Consider the following 23637-nt stretch of genomic DNA (forward strand, 5'->3'; position numbering starts at 1 on the left):
AGGTCTTGGTGGTATATCTATGCTACCTGTATAACTCAGGATCTCCTTTGGGTTTGCAGATTTGGGAGTCATTGTTTGGGTTTCTTTAGGGGGACAAGAGTTCGTATTAGGATTGTTGTCGGGGTATTGCACGTGCTGGACAGGCCCTCCAGTCTACTGTATTGTTTATCTCTTCCATTCATGTTCCCTTCAGTTCCTTCTAAAATCGATGAATGCTGTTTTGGTCAGTGTCCTATGTCTGCTGATGGTATTTGAACTTACATGAAGATGATACAGAGAGATGGAAGCAGGATTTGGTAGCTTTATAGTATAGTGCAGTCTGTGGAAATCACGATGCAGAGAGACAGGGAGAATTCCAGTCTCAGCTTGTCTCTCACTTGCATTTCAATGACAAAAGTCACTGAATTTCTTTGAACTTACTGTCTTGCTTGTGCAAGTGGAAGCTGGATTGGATTTCTGTGGTTCCTCAAGATTTGTGCCAGTGATTTTCCTATGACCCTTCAAAGGTGTGCCTGGTTAAAAGATGGGAAAGCCATAGGCTGAGGTGATTGACTGAATTTCAGGTTGACACTAATGTCAAGCCATTATATTCATTGTTGTCTTTTATTAGGTGACTAATCATCCAGAACCAGTCTCTCAATCATTAACGCCTCAGCAGCAGCCACAGTATAATCTTCCAGAACGAGATAAACAACTGCTTTTCACAGAATACAATTTTGAAGATCTCAGTGCCTCATTTCGGAGTCTTTATAAGTCAGTTTTTGAGCAGTCACTCAGTCAACAAGGTGAGCTTCTTTTTGGTAATATAGATGTTTTAATTTAACAAAGACTAGGTGTTAGACTTGCTTAATTTTAGAACAGTTACAATGAGGTTTGGGTAAGATTTATTACGCCTCTTGTGGCTTACTGATTTCTGTGTATATTTATGTTGTGGCAAAGGAATGACACATTCATTTCAACTTGTATGCATAGTTGACTTGATTACGAAGGTGTCCTAGAGCACTGTGCTGAAGAATTCTCACACCACATCTGTGGCATATGGGATGTTGGAGTGGTAGTGGTTACACCACAAGAGTACATGGGTTTTCTTTTCATTCTGACTAGCATTAGCACTGAGAGGCCCCTGGAGTTTATCACCATGTTTGTGGGTTTGTTTATGGCAGTTTTAAAAAACTGTGTATGTGTGTACATGAGTGCATGTGTGTTCATGTATTGCTTTCTTACATATGAATGCCTTGCTTTGTAAATAATTCTACTGCAAGTGTCATAAGATAGAAGGAAATTTAACCGTGAATGCTCTTATTCTGTTTTAGGTTTGATGAGCATCCCTTCCGAATCTTCCCAGCAGCCCCACACTTCATGTTCCTATCAGCACTCTCCTAGCAGTACAGTGAGCTCTCACCCACACAGTAACCAAAGCAGCCTGCCCAACAGTCACAGTGGCCTCAATGCCACAGGCAGTAATTCAGTTGCACAGGTCTCACTGTCCCACCCCCAAATGCACACACAGCCCTCTCCACACACACCCCATCGACCGCATGGTTTACCACAACACCCACAGCGTCCCCAGCACCCAGCATCACACCCACAACAACACAGCCAGCTCCAGCCGCCTCATTCCCAGCACCCCTCTCCACATCAGCACATACAGCATCATCCAAACCATCAGCATCAGACATTAGCACATCAGCCACCCCCACCCCCACAACAGGTATCCTGTAATTCTGGTAAGTTTCTTCTGCTTATGTTTGAATAACTGAATTAGACCTGTCCTTTGTTATTTGGGCCTCGTGCAGAACTTACTACTGAAACCTTTTTTACTTGTTCCCTTTCCTCTTTCTTTACTACAGTAGTAAACCATATATATTCAATGTATTCATTTCATCTTATTCAACCCATGGGTGACATAGATTTCCTTAATTAAAATGCATCAGCATAGGCAAACTCAGCCTTACAAGTTTTGCTTATATTCTTGTGTTGCCCCTGCCACTGCTTTTAGTGAGATTTGAATGACTGGAATGTGTGATCTATTTGCCCCCCGTGAGTCTATGTAAGTGTACAAGAAGCATCACAAGTTATGCCATAAAGACCTCTATTTGAATCTTTATTTTACAGCTCTTATGATTTAGAATAAATTACTTGTTTTTATTTTTTTAGGAGTTTCTCAACAGGCGGTCTGAGCTAGTCTCAAACCTATGTTTACCTTCTATTTTACTAAAACAAACAAAAAATCAAAATGAAGATTTTAAAATGAGTATTTTAAGAATCTATTGAACAGTCGGGCAGTGGTGGCGCACGCCTTTAATCCCAGCACTTGGGAGGCAGAGCCAGGCGGATCTCTGTGAGTTTGAGGCCAGCCTGGTCTACAAAGAGCTAGTTCCAGGACAGGAACCAAAGCCACAGAGAAACCCTGTCTCAAAAAAACAAAAACAAACAAAAAAAAAGAGTCTATTGAACAAATAACTGTCCATTATAACTTATGAAGAGAATAACTTTTTGGTAGTGTAGGAGATTGAATCTATGGCCTCACCATACACTAGGCAAATGCTCTTCCATGATCATTATCCCCAACAACAATGTATCTTCTAAGGTCAACTACAAAGTAAGAAAATGAAATTTGAAAGAGGCAAGAACACTCATTTGCATGAGAGTTTCCCTTCCTGGTCATTATTTATACTATACAGATGAAAAGGGCCAGCACCAAGTTTTGTTTTTAAGGTGATAAGGCTATTTACAGACTGTCAGACTAGAGATTAGAAGACCAGTATTAAAACCTTAAGTTCATTGCCAGGATCTTACACTGCCTGTCGGTGTTCTCTTTATTTTCCTTGAAAAATGGAGAGACGTGGAACTCAGAGGAAGTTGATTCAAAGCCTGATATAATTGGCAAACATCCCTTTCTTTTTTTCTTTTTTCTTTTTTTTTTTTTTTGTTGTTGTTTTTCGAGACAGGGTTTCTCTGTGGCTTTGGAGCCTGTCCTGGAACTAGCTCTGTAGACCAGGCTGGTCTCGAACTCACAGAGATCCGCCTGGCTCTGCCTCCCGAGTGCTGGGATTAAAGGCGTGCGCCACCATCAAAGACTAGACAGGATCAGCCAGTGTCAGAAATAAGGCCACTCACTGTCTTCTGTATGTATTCTTCCAGCAGTCACTATCCCAGTGTTAACAGTATTGTCACCTTACTTTGTAGGTGTCTCAAGTGATTGGTATGCAACACTTGACATGCTGAAGGAAAGCTGTCGAATTGCCAGCAGTGTTAACTGGTCAGATGTAGACCTTTCCCAGTTCCAAGGTAAGGGTTGGGTTCTTTCACACAGAACCAAATACCATGAATCTATTTTCTCTGAAACACTGTATCTTTGTTGTTGAAATCAACATCTCCTACCAGGTATGTTGGTATGTCTGCTCTTCCAGCATTTGGTGAGCAGAGGTAGGAGAATTGCTAAAAGTGAAGCCTGCTATAGACTACATAGCATAGCAAATGAGATGGGGGGAGGGGGAGGAAGAGAGAACACATTGGTAGTGGTTGTGTTAATGGACATTATTTATAAAAAACTTCTAATAAATTAGCCAGTTGGTGTAGGAAAACATTACATATAAAAGTTCTGCAGGAATATTAGCCATGTTTGAAAGAATCAGTTTTCTTTTTGAGCCCATGGGACAATCACAAGTGTTGTTCCCCAGGTGCGGTTCACCTTTTACTTTTATCCCCCCATGTCTTATTTTATGTGTCTAGTATGTGTATAAGGAGTGCCAACACACACATGTATCCATATGCACAAGGTGCATATGTACATATCAGAGGATGATTCTTGGGAATCAATTCTGTTTTTCTACCATAGACTCCTAACAAGTAGAAATAACAAGCACTTTTATCAGCTGAGCCATTGTAGCAAGCTTTCTCATTGGACTTTATTTAGACCGCCAGCCCCCCAAATAATAACACAGAGGCTTTTTATTAGCTATGAATGCTTGACTTTAGCTTAGGTATGTTTCCAACTAGCTCATGTAATTTCAATTAACCTGTTTATATTAATCTATGTTTTTGCCACGTAGCTCATTACTTCTCTTCCATACTGTATCCATGCGCCTCAGTTTCTTCTCGAGTTCCCCCCCTTTCCCTGGAATTGCTGCCTATTCCCTACTGGCTAGCTATTGGCCATTCAGCTTTTTATTAAACCTATCAGAAAGCACCTTGGACAGAGAAACATGTTCACAATGTTTAAAAACTTATCCCACAACAAGCCATCTCTTTGGCCTAATTTGTGTGTATGTATGGTATGTGTGGGTATGCTTGCACACATGCAGGCCAGGCGTTGATAACTTTTCTCCACCTTTTTTTGGGGGCGGGGGGACGTCAGGGTTTCTCGTTGAACCTGAAGCTTACTGCTTTACCTAGAGTGGTTTTCCTCGTGTGTTGTGACCATCATGTTTTGTTTTGTTTTCATAGGCATGTGCCAGTACTCACTTTTAGTCAGGTTCTGGGGAATCCAAACTCAGGCCCTCATACAGCTCTACCCCCTTTTTTGAGACAGGGTTTCTCACAGGCCTGGAGCTTACTAAGTAGGCTAGACTGACTGGCCAGTGAGTTCCAAGGACCTGTCTTTGGGAGCAAGCACCATGATTACAAGTATACCACCAAATCTGGCCCCCTTTTTAAAATGCAGGTTTTGGGGATTGAATCCAGGTCTGAGTGTTTCAAACCTAGGACTGTGAGCCCCTTGGGTAATCTTAAGTATCATAAAATATCACTTTTCATTGCACAAGCAACTGCCACATCAGAGGACCTGAGTGATGGAGACTGGGGATTGAGAAGACTTGTATTGGTGTTCCTGCAGTGTTAGAGTTGTGCTCACTGTATCCCCATCTTTCCTTGTAGGTCTGATGGAGAGTATGAGGCAGGCGGATCTCAAGAACTGGTCATTAGATCAGGTTCAGTTTGCTGATCTCTGTTCCTCTCTTAATCAGTTCTTCACACAGACTGGCCTTATCCACTCACAGAGCAATGTTCAACAGAACGTCTGTCATGGTGCCATGCACCCAGCAAAGCCTTCCCAACACATTGGGGCAGGTATGGTCCTATGTGCACATACATAAATTCACTGTCTTAGTCAACAGGTGTGTGACGTGTCACTCAGGGTGATGTTGACCCATCTACGTTGTGTTATTTGTCAGAAATGAGTGATGGCAAATGGTTTAAGTGTGTTTTTCAAATTTTGAGGTGACAGGCTATCTTTTGTGATTGTGTGAGTTATGTGCTGCTGTCCTTTGTCATTTATAACTTTTCATTGTTATTAAACAAGTCTGTAAAAGATGCTTGTGTTTTCTAAAAAACATAGTTATGAAATTATTTCACTTTAAATTTGTGTAGACTTGCATCAAAAATCAAAAAGTTAAACCTTCTGAGGATGTTAAAATTAAAACTTGAAGTTTCTTTTGAAGAATACACACAATGAAAAAAAAAGAATACACACAGTGTCAGGTTATCATTGTGAGGCTCTGTAATGAGGGCATAGAAAAATGAGAAATTATGACTTTTTTTGTTTGTTTGTTTATTTTATTTTTCCCTGTGAAAGTGTTAGGAATGTGACAGGATTTCAGCAAATTATTTTGGCAGTAATGACCTGGGGCTTAGACTTAGAGTCTGTTCCTGCCTCTGGCAAATTTCTTCTCTACTCCTGTTTCCCCATGTATGGAATAGAAGGGATGTCGGACTAGGTCATCTCTGAGGACATCTCAAGCCTGGGTACAAGTTTGGCTTTCCTGTAGTTACTGAAAATTTGGGAGCAGCCAAATCTAGTGCTTTTCTTTCCTTCTTAGGGACCATAGTAGTAGTTGCTCTATATAGTCTCATTGCATTGGTTGAATTCAAGTGTAAGTTATGTGAGACACTAGCGTCCCTATGACATGACCTTCTCAAGATTCCAGGTAGTAGGATGCGGGCTAGTTTTATGGCCTTTCTCCCTAGATTATGGGGGGGGGGGGGGGTCGTCATGATGCTGTTTCCCTCGTACTTGATCCTTTTGAGCTGTTAACCCCAACCCTAACTTGGTGGCTCTTGTCAGTGAAAATGCCTTGAGTCCCCTGAAATTCCATTGAAATGAGGTCTGTGCTTTTCATCTGCAAACTTGTTTAAATTTACAATTTAAAGTCACCTTTGCTTGGCTTAGCTGTGCCCTAACACATGTCTTTACTGTTGCTTTGTGTCTTGGCCTCTCAGTTAATCAGCCTATGCCCGCTCAAACAGTCAAGGGGAATATCCAGGGCAGTAGAGAAGTGGGCAGCAGTAAAAAGAGTTTTTGAGCCAAGACACCTTGATTTTAAGTCCTGGATCTACAAGATTTGTCCCCTGGGGGAGCCTGCTTAAAATTTTGAGCTTCCTTTGACCCACTGTAGAAAGAAGTGAGTGATTCCTGTCTGGCTGTCTGTGTGGGTAGTGGGAGGTTCAAGTGAAGTCATGAACATGGATATAATTTTGAACTTTAATGAAGTGACAATTATAGATGTCCTTGCCTATGAACTTATACCGGTGTGCTCAATGCCTAGCAAGGTACCATTTCACTGACCAACTGCATTTCAGAAGGCATTTCCCTCTTCACTCTGATTACCTTACCTACTTGACTTCATAGGCTTAACCATCAAGATTCTTATGCTTGCTTTGTTTTGCTGACAGTGGTAACATGTTTTCTCTTCTTCTGTTTTTTAATTTGATTAGGAAATTTATACATAGATTCCAGGCAAAATCTCCCTCCCTCGGTGATGCCACCCCCTGGTTATCCTCACATCCCACAGGCGCTCAGCACTCCAGGAGCTACGATGGCAGGTAGTGTCTGTGTACTACATTTGGGACCTAGAGTTTAACACTGACAAGCTAGAGCTGCCTTGTAGAAAATGAGGCTACTCTGAGAAGGCATGAGCTCTTTTTACGGCCTGAGGTGCAGAGTATCTTGAAGGATTTTTTTGCTTTGATAGAACTTGATGCAGCTTTCAGAGGCCTGCTTCGACTAGCTGCTTCTGTGGATTCTGTTCCATTGATTCCAAAGAAATAATCCAACTATAGTACCCAGGCAGAAGGTATTATAAGTTGCAAGTAGTCAGGAGACTAGGGCATGCTGTTAAAACTGGAAGGAACCTAGATGAGGAACTGCGGTCCAGAGAAAAGCTGCCAAGAACTCCCAGGCTGATGAGCAGTTGTACTGAGACTCAGGTCCTGACACTGCCATTCACTTTACCTCTCTGAGATAAGACAGTAAGCAGTCTTTGCCAATGAGGGTGTATGAGACCTGGATAGAGTTGTGTATGCCAAGCAGTGGGAAAGGAAGGGGCTGTACTCAGTGATGTTTTCTGGATGAGGGTAACAATGCATCTGCTGTTACACGCATACATGGTGTGTGCACGTGCACACACAGAAAAACATAGGTACATCAATACTGTGGGTAGAGCTCAAGCCAAAAGCTTGATTGCCATTCTCCTGCTTTGGCATCAAATTAGTGCCTGACATGCAGTGAGGGATTTATCCTTTTCTTAAAGACACATTGGCATTTCCATAATGTGATACACTGAAAGTCTTAGCATTTTGTAATTGTATGTTAAAAGATTCACGAGAAAAATAATTGACAGGTAGTTTTAAATTTTGTTTTTAAGAGTACAAACAACAATAATATTCCAGTATGAATTTTACAGCATTTCAAAGGATTTGATTAAGTTCTAATAATAGAAAGGACCACTGTTAAAATAATAGAAAGGACCACTGTTAGTAAATTTTTCTTATGTCCCAGTCTAACTTCAGTGGTACACCAATGACTTTTTATCAATTAAAATAAAATTTAGGCGTATGAGTGTTTTGCCTGTGTGCCACTTGAGTGTGTCTGTTGCCCAAGGAGGTCAGAAGAGTGTGTCAGATATAGTGGACTTGGAGTTGTAAGCCATCATGTGGGTGCTGGGAATAGAAGCTGGGTCTTCTGAAAGGACAGCCAGTGCTCCAGTTCTAACAGTGGAGTCATCTCTCCAGCCCCCTCTGATAATATTGATTGATGTTATTGAAACACACTAGAAAGAGAGGACTTATTAAATGACGGTCAGCATTTTTCTCATGCCTTCCTTACTGCAGGCTAATAAAACAGAAGACTGTTGTTTTTAGATTCAGATGGACTGGGTTTAAATCTGTGTGTTTGGATTCAGTCTGTGTATCCCAGACTGGTCTTGAATCCATGATCCTTCTGCTTCTGTCTCCTCTGAGTGTTGAGAATATATGTATGTATACCTGGAGTTTTGTTCAATTTCTTTAACCCTATTCTCCTTACTAGAAAATAAGAACTGGAAGAACAACTTTGTTCCTCCAGTTTTGTGAAGGCTTTTGATGGATTCTAGGTAGTGTCGCTGTTCCAGGCATGCCCTAGGGGCTAGTTGTTCTCTTCCTGACTTCCCTACCCAGGTCCCTGCTGACACTGACTTCTTCTTTCTAGGCCATCACGGAGCCATGAACCAGCAGCATATGATGCCTTCCCAAGCCTTCCAGATGCGGCGCTCTTTGCCTCCAGATGATATCCAGGATGACTTTGATTGGGATTCAATAGTGTAGGCTTGTTTCTGCAAGACAGGCGACTCCAGCATCCTTTCTGTTCAGTGAAAGGAAGGATTAGAGTCCAGATGAGAAAACAAAGCAATGTTACCAGTGCTATCTAAATTACTTTTGAAGACAATCAGAGATTCTAGCTGGGTAACTTACTGCTTTTACCTGACCCAAGCAAGAACTACATGTGTGTCTCCCGCCAGTGCCCTCTGTAGCCCCGAACTGTTGTGATTTGGACAGCTTTTTGCATATTCGTGTCAGTTTGATGTTAACCACAAGTGCCAGACTGATTTTTCAGACAGAGCCTATTTTGCTGCAAGCAGTTTATAGATACATATGTGTAAATATGTGTACAAATATTACTGAAAGGCTTCAAGTTTTTTCTAATTGGATTATTGTGTCTTGACAAGAAAGTTACTGTCAGTTTTTATTCCTTGTTAGGCCATTTCTGCAGGATGCTTTCAGATGATGTAGGGAGCTGAAAGGAAATCGGTCTTTCCAAAGCCCAGTTTCCTTTTTAATCTTCAAAAATAGGAGTAATCGTGAATTCTAGCGAGTTCAGTCAAGGAGTCTGGAGTTGGTGCTCTCCGCAGTGCAGAGGGTCTGTTGTTCCTGAGCAGGCTTGTCCACAGGGAGTTGTAGAGCGTGTGTTCCTCGCCAGCGTGTTTCCTCAGCTGCATTCTGACAGCTCTGAGATGTGTGAACTGATTGAAGCTAGGTATTGCTTGGCTTTTCAAACAAATCAATGTCTCCATATTCATTTAAGTATTTATTATTCAAAAGTGTTATTTTAATATTTATTGCTACTTTCTGTGAATGCACAGCTCTTTTGGGTTCACTAGGGAGAAATTTGTCTGGAAGCATGGTTGTTGTTTTTTTTCTGGATAAAAGTTTACAGACAAAGACAATCAGAAACATTTGTCATTCTCGTTATCATCACTCCTTTTACCAGGTGAGTACGCTTCCTGTCTTACTTAGCCTTCCTGCTGATGGAGACTTAATAGCTACATAGGAATTTCCTGGACTTGAATCCGAGTCTATTTAGGCAACAGGACATAGAGGCCGGGTTTATACAGCAGTGTTCTCACTCACTGTCTTAGGTAATGCTGGAAGGAACTGCCTGCTTCAGTCTTGAATGCAGACTGTATGACTTGTTGTTGGGTCTGTGTGTGCCTGACAAATACCTTGGAGCTTTTATCAGTTGCTTTGTCTCGTTGTATATCACAGTTTGCATGGGTTGATGTGTTGATTTTATAATGAAAATAGGAGATTCTCTTCCCCACAGTGAATAGACTTTTAATTGGTTCTTTACAGGAGAGAAATCTGTTTTAATGAGGAAATAGATTCTGTCACATCAAGGAGAAATAACTGCTCACCAGTTGCTTGTCGTTGTCTCTGGGCTTAGCAATGCTAAATCATGTTAACTAAGCCTCAGCAAGTCTGTGGTTGAGTGATCTCTACTTGAACAAAGATTGTGTGAGTGTGTGTGAGTGTGTGTGTGTGTGAGAGAGAGAGAGAGAGAGAGATCTTTTTATCTATTAATGGAGTTTTGCCTTGAACGAATCACTGGGAAGCCATGGAGGGCTGGGAAGAAAGAAGTTTTATGCATCTCTGTTGTTTGGGTCCCACTTGGCATGAAAAGGAAGCTCAGGTCCAGCCCCTCATATTAGTGAACACCAGAGGATTTTGAAACAGCAGCCAACAGTTCCTCTCAGAAGGACCAGGTGAGATGAGATGGCCACCTGCAGAGGAAAGCATGGGAAGATGGAGTTCCCAGTAGTTTACCCAGGTCTCTTGTTTCCTCTACACCAAAACAGCTGCTCCATGACTAGGATTGCTACTAGCAGTGTGCACTTTAAATAACTGGGTGTTGGAGTACTGCAGTCTCTGAAACAGAATGCTTGGGTAGGACCAGTGATCGTGATTATACAAATTATGTGAAGCTCATTTCCCATTTGGCAATTATTTACTGATTTGCAGTGATTGACATATTTATTAATATTTGAACTAACCAATAATGGCACTTGAGACCAGACTCATCACTCTTCTGTGATCCCTGTTCCCAAGGACTCAGAGCAGGCCCCAGTGGGCTGTGGCCAGGCTGGGCTACCTGGTGGGTGCAGAGTCCCTCTAGTGGCCATTTCTCTTGGTAATTGATGATACAGAACAAGTTCCCTTGGGTTTAAATTGACTGGAGACTTTGGGGTAAAGACTAATAAACGTACATAAACAGATGGGGTGCTCTGTCCAGGAGAAGAGTCCGACTGGCATTTGTGGCAGTGTTTGAAATGTAAATGTATTCTTGTGTGTTTATGTAAATATTTAATACATGTTTCTCAAATGTCCTTTGAAGTGGGAGGGAATCGATCTTGGGATAATTTCAAATGGAATAGAGTATTTTGATATGTTCATCAAGAGGGTGATGTGTACATACCTATATTGTATATATGTGGTGACATGCATTGGCTTTTGTGCAGAAACAACCTGCTCTCTGTGCTGCTGTTGGACAGTCAGTGTTTTAATGTTTCTACAGTTTTCCTATTGCACGATTTCATATTCTGCCGATGGTGAGTGGCACCCATTCTTTGTAACCGTTTAGTGCTGTAAAGAAATATCCCAAGTGTCATTAGGATTGTCGCTGCCAGAACTGATATGCATGGATGGCACTTAAAATAAATATATTATGATAACTGTATTTGCAACCTGATGGTCTGTGTCATTTGCTGTAGCTGAAGGAGCCAGATTGGAGGCCAGGCCATGGAGCCCTTAGGCGTTTGAGACTGTGCCCATGCTTTGCTACCTTAACATTAAGCTTAAAGATGTTGAATCGCTTTCCTGAGCCGACACGTGGGGAAAACTCTCCAAGGAAAAATCAGAGATGAGAGAATCACAGTTCTGCCTTTAGTGAATATAGACTTGCCCAGGACAAGGAGCAAGCAGCACCTGGCCCAGACGCCACCTCCTTGGAAGTTTCCCTGGTAAGGAGGAGAATAGTGACATAGAAATGCCCCTTGAGAGAAGGCATTGAAGTCAGCCTCCAGAGGTCCTCAGGCCAGCGTTTAGTCTCCGGACACTGGTGCACACCTTGCTCAGGGCTGCATTGGATGCAGGTTCCAAGAGGCTCAGCAGTAGACCTGCATGTGGACATGGAATCTCCTTTTATCCGAGAGAGCAGAGCTTCCTTCCTACCACTCTGGCAGTAGTTTGTCAAAGCTTCTGAGTTATCCTGTGCACACTGCAGGAGCACCAGTGTCTGTGTTTGCAGATAGGAGCAGGCTCGGGAAGGAGAGAGAGCTTGCCTCAGCTCTTACTCTAGTCATGGACTTAGGATGGTTCATCTGGGGAGACTCCAAGGTTCTTTTCAACTGCACCATTTGCCAAAACCAAGGATAGTGACGCTCACCATTGTGTGTGTGTGTGTGTGTGTGTGTGTGTGTTTGTGCACAGATCTCTTAGAGGGCAAGCCTGGGCTATGTTTCCATTGCAGGCAAGTTTTGGTCACCTAGTATTGATCGGTGTGCAGCTAGGATATGCCTTGCCTACCTGCTCAGAGGAAGTGGAAATAGTCATTGTGCTGCATATGTTTTTCTCTCAGCTGTAACATGTAACTCTGAGGGCTGGTCTTAACATGTGACCTGTGCCAGCTGGGTATAGTGTCCTGGACAAACCACGGAGCTCAGTCAGTCTTCATAAACTTCACGCTGGTAAGGGCCTTAGAAAAGTAATTAATGCTACCATCATATTTTTAATTTTTTTTAATTTCCTATGTGTTGGTGTTTTGCCTGCATATATATATATGAAGTCATACAGATTCGGATCCCCTGGAATTGTAGTTACAGATAACTGTGAGCTGTCACGTGGGTGCTAGGAATTGAACCCAGGACCTCTGGAAGAGCCTCAAGCGCTCTCAACTGCTGAGCCATCTCTCTAGCCCCTACCGTCATATTTTGTTGAGCATTCAGACCCAGAAAAGGAAGCAGCTTGTTCCAAGTCCCACAGCTACTGAGGGAAAACTGAGTGAAAGGATTGAGACTCGTTGACCTAGCAGCAGTTGGGACTTCCTTCCTGTAAGCAGGTGGGAGGGGATGGCTCAAGAGGTAAAGCCACTTGCCCCCAAGGATTGATGGCTTGAATTCAGACCCCTCAGCTAGTGCTAGGAGTTGTCCTCTGACTGACTCCCTGATCTGCTGTAACCTGCTGGTGTGGTGGGTGTCATGGCCCTGTGGTGTGAAGAGGGGGCAACTTTGGAGAAGTGAGGGATGCCGCAACTGCAGCGTGCTCTGCAAGAGCACAGAGACTTAAATATTAGGGCTGCATCAGAGGAATCGTGCGTATGAGCAGAGCATTTCACCATGAATGTGTGTATTTCCCTTGGAGTCAAGTCAGTAGCCCCTCTGGAGCTTGGGGATGGATTGCAGCAGCCAAGTACAGCAGACAGCACGTTGGCTAGCCAAGGCAGTCTCTGCATTGGTTTCTTCTGGAGTAGATTCAAGAGAGAGATTTTTTAACTTCTTCCTGTGCACTGCCCCCCCCCCCCCCCCCGCCAAATACCATCAGTTGACAAATCAGCATGGGAACAGCAGTTGACTACATGCAACCACCAGTTCCCCAGCTCTTGAGCAGTGTCCCAAAGAATGTGGACCCCAGGAGTACAGGATGCACAGCTGCTGTTTATCCCAAATACCTGGAACTGATCTTCATATTCGCTCTTTGAAAACAATCCCTGGGCCTGACTGTGCTATCTCCACTGTGAGGTTGTGGTGCTGGCCCTTAATCTAGGCACTCGGGCCGCAGAGGCAAGAGGATCTCTGAGTTTAAGGCTAGTCTGGTCTGCACAGCTTGTTCAGGACAGCTAGGGCTGTACAGAGAGACTCTTTCTCAAAAGAAACGAATACAGCGTCTGCAGCACAGAGCAATAACTAACTGCCCAGGGTCAGAGCTGGTAATAGCAGCAGTAGGGCTGACTTCAAAGCTAGTCCAAGTAGCCTTGGATCTCTGCTTCTCATCAGGTTGCTGTCTCTCCCGGGTCTTCCTAACTGCCCAGAGTAGAGCGAAGAGCTTCAGAAAGGCAGGGCTGCAGAGACTTGGTGGCTAAAAATGTGGTCTCCTTTGGGGGACCCTAGTTTTTTTTCCCTCTCCCTGTGTCAGGCGGATTGAGTGGCTCACAACTACCTGTAATTTCAGCTCCAGGAGGATCCAGTGCCCTCATGCACAACAGACATACATACATAATTTTAAAATAGTAAGTCTTTAAAATCATGGCACACATCTTTAATCCCAGCACTCAAGAGGCCGGGGCAGGTGGATCTCTGAGTTTAAGGCCAGCCTGGTCTACAGAGTTTGTTCCAGGACAGCCAGGACTACACAGAGAAACCCTTTCTGGAAAAACAAGAAAACAGAAGTCATGTAAGCAAAGGCTGCAGGAAATGCCTGTGACCACCAGGGGGCGGTGCTGCCTCTTTTCCTGATGGGTTCTTTCTTGCTGCCCCTCTGCAGCCCCCAGAGCTTACAAAGGAAGAGGATCCAACCCCATCTCCGTCCCCTCCTGTCGTGTGGTAACTGCTGGCTGGAGTTCTCAGCCTAAGTGCCATGTGGGGTTACTTCAGAGCTGCCGTGGCTGGACCATAATGATGCTCACCACCCCCAGGGATGTCTCCCCGGACCTGCTGATGAAAGGTCTGACATTGTTCCCACGGGTGCCACTCAGGCGGAACCCACACCTTTCCCTCCCCAGCCCTGCCTGGGAGCCTGAGTGGACCTGGATGGTGCCCCATGCACAGCTCCGTCAAGTGCATAATGATTATTGCCACCATTTGCCAGCTCCCTGCCCGGTACTTGACAGCCATTATCTGCCTCAGCACTCCCAGGCTCCCTGTGAGGTCAGTGTCATTATCTGCCTTTTACTGCCGGGTATTGCCACTCTGAGAGGTGAAGTGCTGTCCCAAAGGTCACACTGCCAGATCTGCCTCATTCCGGTCTGTGTTTTCCAGAGAGGCCTATTTCCTTTTCCACAGTGATGTCAGGTGCCCTTGACCTCCTTCCCAGCCCACCCTACCCTAGAGCCTGTCCACATCCCTATTGAAGAATGTCACCCCTTTGCCTTCGGGCCCCCCAAAGGTCAGAGGGCTTTTTCCTGTCCCGTGCCTGCGTGATGCTTCAGTGACAGGAATGGTCCTGGCTCACTCAGGCATAGGTGTGAGGCTGTGTGTGCGAGAGTGACAGACACCATGATGGGTGAATGAATGTCACTGTGTACCCCGTGTGTCAGCAGCAGATGTTATTTTCCATTTCCGTGTGTGTGTGTGTGTGTGTGTGTGTGTGTGTGTGTGTGCGCGCATGTTTTCAAGTTTGTGTGTATGGACACGCAGGTGGCTATGTGTTCATGTAGGTCAGCGAGACGGGTTCTCAAACCCAGAGCTCGCTGATAATTGTTTGGGGATTCCATCTCCACTTCCAAGGCTGCCAACCCACCCAGCATTATGTGGGTTCTGGAGATCCTAACACCAGTTGTTAGGGTCACTCACAGATGGGAGGTAGAGGGACAGGTCGGGGGGTGCGGACTCCTTGGATTCTGCTTAGGAGCATCTCTCTCTTCCTGGGTCCTGTATCCTAAGTAACACTCATCTGGGATTGCGGTTCTTACCCAGGTGCTGTTGGGGTTGGGCCCTGCGAGTCTTCTGTAGATATTTTTTTCTCATCACCTGCCTGTCTTGTCTCTGTTGCCGCTGTCACGGGTAGTGGTGTTTTGAGCTAGATGGCAGATGTATACCTGCGCGTGCCCAGGCTTCCGCATCCTAGATGGCAGATGTATACCTGCGCATGCCCAGCCTTCTGCATCCTGGATGGCAGATGTATACCTGCGCATGCCCAGCCTTCCGCATCCTAGATGGCAGATGTATACCTGCGCATGCCCAGCCTTCCGCATCCTAGATGGCAGACGTACACCTGCGCGTGCCCAGGCTTCCGCATCCTAGATGGCAGACGTACACCTGCTCGTGCCCAGGCTTCCGCATCCTAGCGGAAGCCGATCCCTTATCTTTTGGCCTGTAGTCCAAATCGCTGCAAACCTTGGGGCCCGGCACAACTGGTGCTTAAGGCAATGGAGAGAATATGAGGTTGGAGTCAGATTCTAGGGTTCCTTGTGAGCAAGACACTACATTCCCTGAGCCTCAGGATCCTCTGACATGGGAACACCTTACCTCAGACTGGTGTTGAGAAGCCAACATGGCACCTTCTTCCCTACCTCCCTCCACTCTAGACCAAGTTGCTAAACCAGCTGGTCTCCCTGCCCCCCACACCCTCACCCATACCTGCTGAGATGGGACATTCCCTTCCTTCCTGTTTGCTTGCTCACCAGCTACCCTCAGCCCACTGCCAGAGCGTCTCTGTACACAGTGGCTCTGCCAAGGTCTGAAACTGTGTCTCACTGTCATGAGGCAAGTGCCCAAGCTCGGCGCTGTTTGAGCCCTGCTGTACTTCAGCCATGGCCAGCTCTCCTTCCCTGGGCTCCCAGATCTACATCCTTCATGTGTCACTTCAAATACCATTTCCATCAACAGGGATGCAGTAGTCTGGCCTCGGAGCAGCCTCGGGCTTTCCCCTCATGCCTCCTAGCATGTCCCACAAGGAGTCCATATCATGTCTTGGCCTTGGTTCCTGTGTGTGCACGGCACTCCTGAGGGTGGACACTCTAGCTGAGTCTCTTCTTCCTGCCCTCGAGGGTGGGAGGTTGTCTCAGTGAGATGCCTCCAGGACGGGGAGGAGGAGGAGGCAGCTGCCGTGTGTGAGCAGAGCAGATGGTGAACGGGTGTCCATCATCTCATCCGGGCCAACCACAGGGGGATGACTCGGCTGGGCAAACAAGCAGACACACCCTCTCTACTCCCCAGCTGCCCCCTGAAGCATCAAGAGAAAGCGCCCACCAGCCTGGGGCCTGGGGGAGGGAGAACTGGGCTTGGGCTCTGGCCAGGGCCTTCAAGCCCCACCAGCTGCCACTTCCTGTGTGACAGTGAGCACTCTCCGCTGCAACGTGGGCATTGCTGACTCGGCGGGCTGTCTTCCCTTGAAGGGGAAGTGTGTGTGTGCAACCAGGGGCGGTTCAGGAGGCCCTGCACTGCGCTGAGTAGAAGATCAGGTTTTTCTTTGGCATTTGAGAAAATTGGATTCAGTTCTGGAATTTATAGCTATATGACCACAGTTGTCACCAAATCCACCTGGCAGTAAATCTGAAAAAATGCGCCTTCCCCTGGGCTGAAGGTGGCCAAAACTTGTGTTTACACGTGTGCCGTTGGCCCTATGCCCTTCTGCAGTGCACAGTCAATACAGCTGTACCCAGCAGCCATGTGCGTGTGCCCCCTCAGGAAGTCAGGGGTTCTTCATCTCACTTAGCTTCAGCTTAGCACCCCACCCCTCAAAATGGGATTATGCAGTGATTTCTTACTCCTTTCCAAAGCTGTTAAAGAGGCTCATAGCCACTGGAATTCTCAGGCCATTACGGCTTCCTGTGGGTTCCCGTGGCAACCAGAGATTGCTGTACCCTCTAAAACACGTTTACAAGTTTTGCAGGTTGGACTAACATACAGACCAGACCACACCTCTCTCAGGGTCACACGAGTCAGGCTTAGTGTGTTCCAGCTGTTTCTGGGCCTTCCTCGGGTTTAGGCCTGTGGGCAAATGCAGGAGTCTCCAGAGGGCTAAGTCTCTAGTAGACCTGACCAATGGACACCGGGGAATCACAATGGGGTCACCCAGACACAGCCTTTAAGCCAGATATGCTGGTCAGAAGGAATAGTGTTAGTCTCCGTGGGAAGCCCAGGGTACCCCCACATCTGGCAGAACCCCTCCCAACTTCCAGCAGTGGGGGTAAGGACAGTCTGACAGCCAGAGCTGCAGAGCTCTCTGCCTGGGACTTGGCCCAGTCAGTATCAACAATTGTCAGCCACTGTTGTTAACTGCTATGGATATCAGGGACAAGCCCTGCCACCTTCTGGATTCCCTCTAGACATGGTGGCATCCACTGAATTCCGGGCCTTTTCTGAGCATTGAGCATACAGCTAATGTTGCTGGCCTCTCACAAGCTTGCTCGGATTGTGACAGGCCTCTAGGATGCAGATGAGTGGAGTGGTCCTAACCTCCGGGGCTCAGGGGCCCCTGGAAGTTGCTAAAAAAAAAAACACTGGAATCTGCAGCACAGAAGCTGAGACACTCAGGTCATGTGACTTTTAAAGGATGAAGCTGACGCCAAATCTAGAGACAGCCTAGCTCCAGGACCTGAGCTCTGGCTTCCGCTCTCACTCCTGATTAGTGCTTTGAGATCCTGATTGAGTGGTATACACAGCAGGGGCTAAATCATGACCTTGAGTGCCAGCCAGGCCAGGCAGTCTGGCTTTTCTCCAAGGTTTGGGGGCAGCAGTTGGTTGTCCCTACATGGTGAGGCAGTCAGGTCCAGGAGATACTGTGGCTTGGAAGGCCGTGGAAGCGTGTCAGCTTGCCAGGAGAGGTGGCCTTGGGGATCCCAAACAAGTCACAAAGTGAGCAAGGCATGCAGGGTGCTGAGGACAGGCCTCTGGATTCGGGGTGAAAGCTTAGGGTTCCAGGATCACAACTAAGGTCCAAGTTCTAGCAACTTCAATGTAGGCCGATGATGTCATATGTTCCCTGAAAAAGAGGGGACTAAACTCAGAGCTGGCCACAGGTTGAACAGGGGCAGTAGTGGGAAAGGGAAGAACAGAATCGGTGGGCTTGGATAGGGCCAGACCCAAAGGGATAGGACCTCAGAGCTACTTCCTCTTTCCCACAGTGTGGTACCGCTTCATCCTAACAGGCACATGGAACAGCTCCTGGGGAGGAGAGGCAGCAGGGGTAGAAGCCCCTTCCCCTCGCCCAGTCACAGCCAGACCTTAGGAGGGAAAACAAGAGCAACCTTGAGCCAGAAAAGGTTGAGCTAGCACAGTCTCACCCTAAAGCCAAATCAAATCCCAGCATAGTCTTGGGCTCCTACGTCATCCCAGGCCTAACCCAAATCATAAACCCAGCCCCACCTTACCAGCAAACTCCACTCAAAGGAGTCCGAACCCAGCCCCGCAGCCTCCATGCCCCTTAGTCTCCATCGCAGACTGTCCCGCCCAGACCCAACTCTTAGCAGGAACTCCCAGCCCCTGACCGACTGCCTAGTCCTCGCGTTAGCCCAGCTCACCCCTGCAACCCACCCCAGTGCACCCCTCTCTCTCTTCCCCACCACATCATTCTTCCCATTGGCAGCAACAGTGACCTCACCTCCAACCCAGCTCACTGGTACCCAGCAACTGTGTATCCATGCTTAGCTGCGCCCTTGTGGAGCACATGGGTTACGCCTGTACTTGTCTGCAGGCACACAGATACACTGTTTCCTGAAGTACATACCTCCCCACTTTAGGACAAATACACATACTTTAGTGTATGCACATCTTCCTAGTATATACACATCCCCATGTACACATATACCTCAGCACACACATTCATCCTTAGCATAGACTCATCTACTCTAGTGTACACGTGCATATGCAATCATATACACACACCTCGGTTATGTCATCCTCAGACATACATAGGTACACAGTGCCTGCACATAAACACTCGTCAGTGCGCACACAAACACGTTTGCACAAATCTCTTTCAGAATACCTACCTGTCTTTCAATACACACCTCAACATACATACACATCTCAGTGTGTACACATACTGCTTCAGTGTACATACATGACGCTTCTCAGTGAATTCACACATTTGCACATGACCCCACAGTGTGTGTGTGGGGGGGGGTGCAGAAGTCCAGTCTAGCTTAGGACAGCATTGCAGGACCAAATGTTTCCTGCCCCTGCTGCTGGGTTAAACACTTTCTAGTCCCTTCTTCCTAGGCTCCTCTCCCATCCAGGGATGCTGTCCCTCACCCTGACTTTCTGGATTTGTAGCCCTTGGGGTGGAGCAGCAGGAAGAAAAGGAGGCCCCAGGATAGCTTTCTTTAGAGTCCTGGGGCTCACACACCCTAGGTCCTGCAGTGGGCACACACTGCATTAGGCATGTTCGGTCCTAACGGGTCAGTTTGGAGGGGCCCAGATGCGCGTAGATCCATCTCAGTCACTGAGAGCAGGGTGGGGCAGGTCAGAGGGCCATACCACCTGAGAACCTGCTGTAGCTGGGCTAGGCCGGTGGCCATCAGAGGAGACAATGGGGACCAGGAGGTGCTGCTGCTATTCAGGTAATGGGCACCTTAAGCAAGGGCTTCCTGTGTGCCAGGAACTGCATGGAACGCCTAGGGAGTCCGCATAGAACCCAGCACGAGGGCATCTGCCACCTGGGGAGGTATTCACAATGGTCTGCGTCAAGAACCTGATGGGACAGTGGGACTTGGAGGGCAGGCATCTGCCACATCAAAACCAGGCAGGTGGTGGGATTTGAACGCATGCCTGAGAATGGCAGATTTGAATCACAGAGACCAAGTCTGGAGTGTGTCTGGGTCGTGTGTTCCCAGTCTCCCCTTCCTCCTTTCTCGGGGCTCACTTTTCACAGCCCCCCTGAACTTTCCAGGCCCGGCTCACCTCTGGCTCCTAGCAGCCCCTGTGGACAGAAGTACCCCATCCTCAAGCCTCTGCATTGGCTTGAGCTCCTTGGGGAGACCTCCTGTCCCAAATTGGAGATCCCCACCCCTATGCTAATGGCCCTGTCTCTGTTGTCATTGTCGTCACAGTTGCCTTTCTGGGCCTCTTTCTTCAAGGGCAGGGCTGGGTCTACAGGGCCTGGCCCAGAGTAAATGCAGGACCCAGCCCAGCTGGGGGTCAAAGTAGTGCCCAGGGAGGGGCCGGGGCTCTGTTGATCTCTTATCTCCCAGGCTCCCTTGGCCTTATCTGATGGGGCTCAGCAGGCAGCAGATGAGGCTGACAAGGCCCCAGGGTTACTGAGTAACCCCCGGGCTCTTTAAAAGTCTCCCTGTTTACCCTGGCACCCAGCATGGGCCAGTTCTCTGCACTGCACACTGCTGCCATGAACGCCTGTTTGCTCTCTCTGCTGTGCCTCCTGGGTGCCTTGGCTGTCCTGGCAGAGGGGGTCACTGTGCAGGTATGGCCCCACCCTTACTTGATCTGACCATTCTTGGAATCCTGAAACGAGGGAAGGGCTTCCTCTGGGACCCTCGAGTCCTACTAGCCATGCAATTTTCTCCTTCAAATGTGGAGGCTAAATTAAATAAATAAATAACACTTGGAGAGACAGTAAGAACTAACAGCTGGGATAGACAGTGATAGAGCCCGGAGTCTGGCTGCTCCCCGTGTCCCACGGAAACCCGACAGCACTGGGGGGGAGGGATTGTTGGTGGCATTTCATAGAGCAGAAATGTGAGCTTCTCAAAGCTTCCAAAACAGCCAAACCCGTGACTGGACTCCGATCTAGGCCTGGATCCCCCAGCTTACACTTGCCTGAAGGACCAGGATTGGTCCTAGGCATTGATTCCGCTTCCTGGAGACCTGGAGGATTGGACATACCTATCAGTGACAGCAGGTGCAAGCTTGGCTGTCAGCAAACAGGGATCGTGCAGTGCTCAGGGAGACCTCTGGGGTCCTTGTATTGCTTCTGGGGGTGGAGGTGCTCTGGCCAGAGAAGACAGTCTGGGCTAGCTTGCTCACAGGTCAGTCACTGCGTCTCTGGCTCGCCACAGCTGTTTCCCTTTTTCTTACACGAACGCAGAGCTTCAAGCCTCCTACAAGCTCAGGGCCACAGAAGTCTGACCTCATGCTGCCCCAGCGAGCCACCCAGGCTGGGGCCACCTGCAGCCTGGCCTCATGCTTCTGGCTGTCTCTTTCAGGATGGGGACCTCTCCTTTCCTCTGGAGTCAGTCAAACAGCTTAAGGACCTCCAAGAGGAACTAAAGCCCCGGCTGGTGAGTCACAGGAGGGTCGCCGCCAGGCTTGCTCAGCCTGTGACACCATCGCTGTGCAACCATTCGGCCTTTCCAGAAGCTCTGAAGCCCCTCTGCCAGAAACCCAACGCGGAGGAGATCCTGCGGAGGCTGAGTGAGTGGCCTCTTGGCTAGTGTGACTGGGGTGTTCTCTGATTGGTGGTGCTTGAGGAGGCCCCGTGCTCTGATTGGTCAGTCCTAAGTGGGACCCGCTGAAGCCCCTTAGAAAGGCCTTCATTCAGAAGCGTGGGTTAAAAGGACCCGTCTTGTGATGGTAATAAGTCCATCTCCTCTTTCTGGGTAGAAGCTGCTCTGATTGGCTGACTTCAGTAATTCATATGCCCCATTTGAGGCAGAAAGCCCAGAGGGTCAGGGAAGACAGGATTGCTGGGATTAATTTTGGTGGCTGTTGAGAGATGTCCAGACTCCAGTTGAAGAGGGAGGAGCTATGAAGGAAGGGTGGCTGTTTTTCACCAGGCGTCTTCTCTCTTGACCAGAGGCCATTGCTCAGGACCCAAACACATGTGAGATCTGTGCCTATGCTGCCTGCACCGGATGCTAGGATGCCTTGTCTGCTCGGCCAGCGAGGAAGCCCCTGCTACCTTCTAGAAGCAATGGCCTGACAAACTCCCAGCCCCAGCATCTCAACCTACCCTGCCCATGCAGGGAGGAGGCTGAGGAGACAACTACCTGGGGAGTCCTACCTGGGGGCTGTGCTAACCCTTGGCCAATAAACCAGACTCTGGTACTCGGTGCGTTTTGCCTCTGTTCCTTCCCCCGCTGTGGGTCTGCGGTCCTACAGCGCTGTGGACACTCACCTGCCCTCAGAAAGTTCGGGTTCAGTGTGCAAAGTGGAAGGCTCGAGTGGCAAGGGACCACCTGAGAGGGTAAAATCTTGCCTTTTCTCACGTTCTCTGGGGTCACCAAGCTGCTAAGCCGAGTGTGAGGACAGGAACCTGTCAGGGCTGGTTTGTCCCATACAGGCATGTGACCGACCACTCAGGACCCGGCTCCCTCTGCCCAGCCACGCCGCTTCTGCCCTTCCTTTGACCCCACTGGAAGCGGCACGTGCAGCTGTCTTCCTGCATGCCTAGTTAGGGTAGCAGCCAAGGTTCCAGGCTGCGTCCCTTGGCCTTGCCGATTCTCCCCAAGAAGAATGTTTATATGCCTTGTGGTCGTCTGTGCCTCTTGAGCCTCTAGCCACCCTGATGAGGACTTCTGGGTCTGAGGAAGTTGTTCCTGTCCTTACTTGGGGTGGATTCTGCCCCCAGTGATGACTGTTGGAAGAGGAACTGTGTGGGAGGAAAATTCAGGACTCTGGGTCCCAGCCTCTGGTCTTCCACATCCTGTGTGATGTTAGGAAAACCACTTCCCTTCTCTGGGCTTCAGCTTCCTTCTCTGTGACAATATCTAGCTCTAGGCTCCCAGTTCAGGTCTGATAGAAACATAAGAGGAGTCCTCTAAATGGTTTTTAAGGAAAGCAAACAGCAAAATCAAGGGTCCAGGCAGAGGTGACCACACACAGCAGGGGAATCATGTAATTCCTTAGTAAGAATATGGGGGACAGAGAAAGAGGCTGCCACTGGGATGTGTTCTGGGAGAGTGGGAGGAGGGGAATTAGAGAGGGCTTCAAACAGACTTCGTCCGGAATTCAGAAGATACCGTACCCTCTTCTTGCTAAGGCCAGGAAGCTTTGCAAGGAGGAGGGGTCTTCATATCCTGGGGTCTGCGGTGGGATAGATGGATTTCAAAACCAGTATGAAGTAGGGAAGAAGGTAAACTTCCAGAAGGTAGGGATGGTGAGAAGACGGAGAGGCACTGGGGTAGTTCCGTCTATGCAATGTGGCGCAGGCCTGAGAGGCAGGCAGGACAGAGCTTCACCCTGACTCTGAAAAGCCCTGCCCCCTCTCTCTGAGGCTTGCTTTCCTTGTGTGAAAATGGGGTTGGTGAGGGCTGCTGAGGGATTTGACGAACTGTGTGGAGGACAGGGTCATTTAATGCTTCAGAGTTGGAGCCAGATTCACTGAGTGCGGCTTTGGGCAGTAAGACTCAGTTTCTCTGTGCGCAAAATGGAGATCTAAGGACCGCTTTGATCCGCTGTGGTGGGACCCACAATGACTCCCAGGATGCAGGAGGTA

General features: G+C 47.8%; 2 protein-coding genes across 5 annotated transcripts in view; both read left to right on the top strand.

The window, feature by feature from the left end:
- Foxj3 (forkhead box J3) overlaps nt 1–11266 on the top strand; it is a 107108-nt gene extending 95842 nt beyond the window's left edge. For all 4 annotated transcript variants that reach the window (XM_075947114.1, XM_075947118.1, XM_075947116.1 and 1 more), the window contains 6 exons: nt 611–785; nt 1314–1727; nt 3190–3291; nt 4879–5070; nt 6715–6822; nt 8465–11266. In XM_075947114.1, the coding sequence (XP_075803229.1) occupies nt 611–785; nt 1314–1727; nt 3190–3291; nt 4879–5070; nt 6715–6822; nt 8465–8580 (1107 nt within the window). In that variant the 3' untranslated portion in view covers nt 8581–11266. The remainder of the gene's footprint in view (nt 1–610; nt 786–1313; nt 1728–3189; nt 3292–4878; nt 5071–6714; nt 6823–8464) is intronic.
- A 9248-nt stretch (nt 11267–20514) lies between these two features.
- Guca2a (guanylate cyclase activator 2A) lies at nt 20515–22247 on the top strand. The gene is made up of 3 exons (XM_075945828.1): nt 20515–20664; nt 21407–21614; nt 21997–22247. The coding sequence occupies exons 1-3, from the start codon at nt 20557–20559 to the stop codon at nt 22059–22061; spliced, it is 381 nt and encodes a 126-aa protein (XP_075801943.1). The 5' UTR covers nt 20515–20556; the 3' UTR covers nt 22062–22247.
- Nucleotides 22248–23637: the final 1390 nt, after the last annotated feature.

The sequence above is a fragment of the Microtus pennsylvanicus genome, chromosome 13 (genome assembly GCF_037038515.1).
Source record: "Microtus pennsylvanicus isolate mMicPen1 chromosome 13, mMicPen1.hap1, whole genome shotgun sequence".
Classification (NCBI taxonomy): Eukaryota; Metazoa; Chordata; class Mammalia; order Rodentia; family Cricetidae; genus Microtus; species Microtus pennsylvanicus.

Excerpts from the sequence above, each read along its gene's own strand:
- Guca2a (XM_075945828.1), top strand. The coding sequence starts at position 20,557 with ATGGGCCAGTTCTCTGCACTGCACACTGCTGCCATGAACGCCTGTTTG. Across the intron at positions 20,665-21,406 it reads CAGAGGGGGTCACTGTGCAG|GATGGGGACCTCTCCTTTCC; the intron begins GTATGGCCCCAC and ends TGTCTCTTTCAG. Across the intron at positions 21,615-21,996 it reads GGAGATCCTGCGGAGGCTGA|AGGCCATTGCTCAGGACCCA; the intron begins GTGAGTGGCCTC and ends TCTCTTGACCAG.